The sequence below is a fragment of the Corvus brachyrhynchos genome, unplaced genomic scaffold (assembly GCF_000691975.1).
Source record: "Corvus brachyrhynchos isolate BGI_N302 unplaced genomic scaffold, ASM69197v1 scaffold212, whole genome shotgun sequence".
In the NCBI taxonomy this organism is placed as follows: domain Eukaryota; kingdom Metazoa; phylum Chordata; class Aves; order Passeriformes; family Corvidae; genus Corvus; species Corvus brachyrhynchos.
This window is the reverse complement of record NW_008236768.1, coordinates 65,354-68,878: the sequence shown is the minus strand read 5'-3', so window position 1 is coordinate 68,878 and position 3,525 is coordinate 65,354. Positions and strand designations below refer to the sequence as shown.

General features: G+C 51.3%; 1 protein-coding gene across 1 annotated transcript in view; it reads left to right on the top strand.

The window, feature by feature from the left end:
- The window catches only part of GATAD2A (GATA zinc finger domain containing 2A), a 32,848-nt gene that overhangs the window by 15,990 nt on the left and 13,333 nt on the right, over nt 1-3,525 (top strand). The window contains exons 3-4 of the mRNA XM_017727501.1: nt 3-146; nt 1,609-1,740. Coding sequence (XP_017582990.1) covers nt 3-146; nt 1,609-1,740 — 276 coding nt within the window. The remainder of the gene's footprint in view (nt 1-2; nt 147-1,608; nt 1,741-3,525) is intronic.

Below are 3,525 nucleotides of genomic sequence, written 5' to 3'. Positions count from 1 at the left end.
AGCGGGGCGGGGGGCGCCGGGTGCCGTCGCCGGACGTGATCGTGCTGTCGGGCACGGAGCCCTCGAGCCCGCGCCTCAACGGCCTGAGCGGCCCCGGCCCCGGCCTGACGCAGCCCCCGGGGCAGCCCCGCGCCGACGCCCTCCTGGTGAGTCCGGCCCCGCATCCTGGGATCCGAGGGTGCAATTCCAGCTGGGAATCTCACAGTGCTCTCAGAATCAGGATCAGATTTGGGGTTTTGCTGTAATTTTGAGGTCGCCAATGGGAGTTGATGAATTCTCAAATCCCAAAATCTCAAATTCGAAACCCCAGATTTATCCCCATTTAACCTTTCCCACTTATATTTTTTTTATGGAAAATGTCCTAAACCCCACATTTTCCCTCAAAACTCCCTCCCAGCTCCATCCATTCCCATTTATTTCTGCCAGTGACACCCAGGGGCCGATCCCAGCTGGGAATTCAGACTCAGCCTTGGGATTTTTCCATAATTTCGAGCTTCCAAATGGAATTTTGAATTCCCAGATCCCTCTCGCAGTCTGGATTTAACCCCATTTAACCTTTCCCATTCATTTTTTAATGGAAAAATCCACATTTTCCCCTCAGAATTCCCTCCCTTCTCCATCCATTCCCATCTGTTCGTGACAGTGGCAATTCCAGCTGGGAATCTCACGGTGCTCAAAGCTCTTTAGTTCAGGATCAGATTTGGGATTTTTCCATAATTTTGAGCTTCCAAATGGAATTTTGAATTACCAAATCCCAGATTTATCCTCATTTAACCTTTCCCACTTATATTTTTTTTATGGAAAATGTCCTAAACCCCACATTTTCCCTCAAAACTCCCTCCCAGCTCCATCCATTCCCATTTATTTCTGCCAGTGACACCCAGGAGCCGATCCCAGCTGGGAATTCAGACTCAACCTTGGGATTTTTCCATAATTTCGAGCTTCCAAATGGAATTTTGAATTCCCAGATCCCTCTCGCAGTCTGGATTTAACCCCATTTAACCTTTCCCATTCATTTTTTATGGAAAAATCCACGTTGTCCCCTCAGAATTCCCTCCCTTCTCCATTCATTCCCATTTATTTCTGCCAGTGACACCCAGGAGCCAATTCCACCCAGGAATTCAGACTCAACCTTGGGATTTTTCCATAATTTCGAGCTTCCAAATGGAATTTTGAATTCCCAAATCCCTATTGCAGTCTGGATTTAACCCTATTTAACCTTTCCCATTCATTTTTTATGGAAAAATCCCCATTTTCCCTCAGAATTCCCTCCCTTCTCCATTCATTCCCATTTATTTCTGCCAGTGACACCCAGGAGCCAATTCCACCCAGGAATTCAGACTCAACCTTGGGATTTTTCCATAATTTCGAGCTTCCAAATGGAATTCTGAATTCCCAAATCCCAGATTTATCCCCATTTAACCTCTCCCACTTCTTTTTAAACGGAAAAACCCCCCATTCCCCCTCAGAACTCCCTCCCCCGCTCCATCCATTCCCGTTCCCTCGCGCCGCCGACCCTCGGGATCCGATTCCAGCCGGGAATTCTCACCGTGCCTCTGTGTGTGCCCCTTCCCCCATCCCTGCTTTCCCGTTTTCCCGGCTTTCCAGCGGAGCAGCCCCGAGGAGCGGGAGCGGCTCATCAAGCAGCTGAAGGAGGAGCTGCGGCTGGAGGAGGCCAAGTTGGTGCTCCTGAAAAAGCTCCGGCAAAGCCAAATCCAGAAGGAGACCCCGGCTCCCAAGGTAGGGATATTCCCGCTTTTCCCGGCGGTTTTCAACCCCTTTCCCGGGATTTCTCAACTCCCTGCTGTCTCCCCTTTCCCGGGGTTTTTATCTCCCTGCTGTCTCCCTTTCTTGGGGATTTTGAACTCCTTGGTTTCTCCCCTTTCCCAAGATTTCTCAACTTCTTGGTCTCCCTTTTTTCCAGGATTTTTTAACCCCTTTCCTGGGATTCTTTTAACCCCTTTCCCAGGATTTTTAACTCTCTGCTGTCTCCCCTTTCCTTGGATTTTTCAACCCCTTTCCCAGGATTTTTTGACCCCTTTCCCCAGGATTTCTCAACTCCCTGCCCTCTCCCTTTTCCCAGGATTTTTCAACCCTTTTCCCAGGATTTTTCAACCCCTTTCCCAGGATTTTTTTATCTCCCTGGCGTCTCCCCTTTCCTGGCATTTTCCCGCCGTTCTCCCGGAATTCCGAGTGCTCCAGGATCAAACCTCAACAAGGCCCCACATCCCTGAATTCTGCAGGGAACGGAATTCCGCAGGAACGAGCGCCGAGCTGGGAATCCTTGGACTGATGGGGCAGGAATTCCTCCTGAATTTCTTAACATCCAAAGGATTTTTCCCAAACTTCCCACGCTGGAATTACGGGAATGCTGAGGCGGCCTCCGTGCCCATTTTCCCGCTAATTCCCGAATTCCCTGCGTGTGGAGAAGAGCGGGAAGAGGGAGGAGGGGGAGCCCATCCTGGAGGATTTTTCCCGCCGATCCCTGAGGAGCCGGAGCTGTGCGCATTCCCTGCTTTCTGTATTCCCGCTTTTCCAGCCTTATCCCGCTGCTCTCTCTCCGCTTTTTCCTTTTCCAGCCCTCCGGCCCCTCTGGAAGCGCTGCGGCCACGCCCCCGCCCTTGGTGCGGGGCCCTCAGGCTGTTCCCGCTGGGAAAACTTCCCTCCAGGTCAGTGGGAGCCGGGAAAAGAGCCCGGGAAAAGCGGCAAATCCCGGGAAAAGCAGAGCCAGGATTCCCCAGCTCCCACAGCATCCCAGCGGGAGGTTTTCTAGGGATAACGGGCCGGGAGGAAAACTGGGATGGGATTTCCATGGGGTTGTTTTCCAGCTGGGCATCTTGGAGTAAATCTGGGAGTGATTCCATTGGAGGACAGGGAATTCCCTCTGGAATTGCTGAGGGAATCCCGGGATTTTCTGGAGGGAATCCCAGGATTCTCTCAGGAAGAGCTCAGGGAATGCCAGGATCCTGTCGGGAAGAGCTGAGGGAATCCTGGGATTCTCTGTGCGGGAATCATGGGATTTTCTCTGGAAGAGCTCAGGGAATCCCAGGATTCTCTGTGAGGGAATCGCTGGATCCTGTCTGGAAAAGCTGAAGGAATCCCTGGAATCTCTTTGAAAGGGCTGAGGGAATCCCGGGATTCTCTGTGAGGGAACCAGAGGATTCTCTCTGAAAAAGCTCAGGGAATCCCGGAATTCTTTGGGAGGGAATTCCTGGATTCTCTCTGGAAGGGCTGAGGGAATGATGGGATTCTCTGTCAGGGAATCCTGGGATTCTCTCTGAGGGAATCACAGGATTTTCTCTGGAAAAGTTGAGGGAATCAAGGAATTCTTTCTGGAAAAGCTGAGGGAATCACTGGATTCTCTGTGAGGGAGAATCCCTGGATTCTCTCAGGAAGAGCTCAGGGAATCCCTGGATTCTCTGTGATGTTGGATGAGGGCTTGGAAAGATCCCATTCCAGGCTGAATGAAATCCTGGGAATCCTTAGGGGAGACAGATCCCGAGTCCATGGACAGCTGTCAATCAT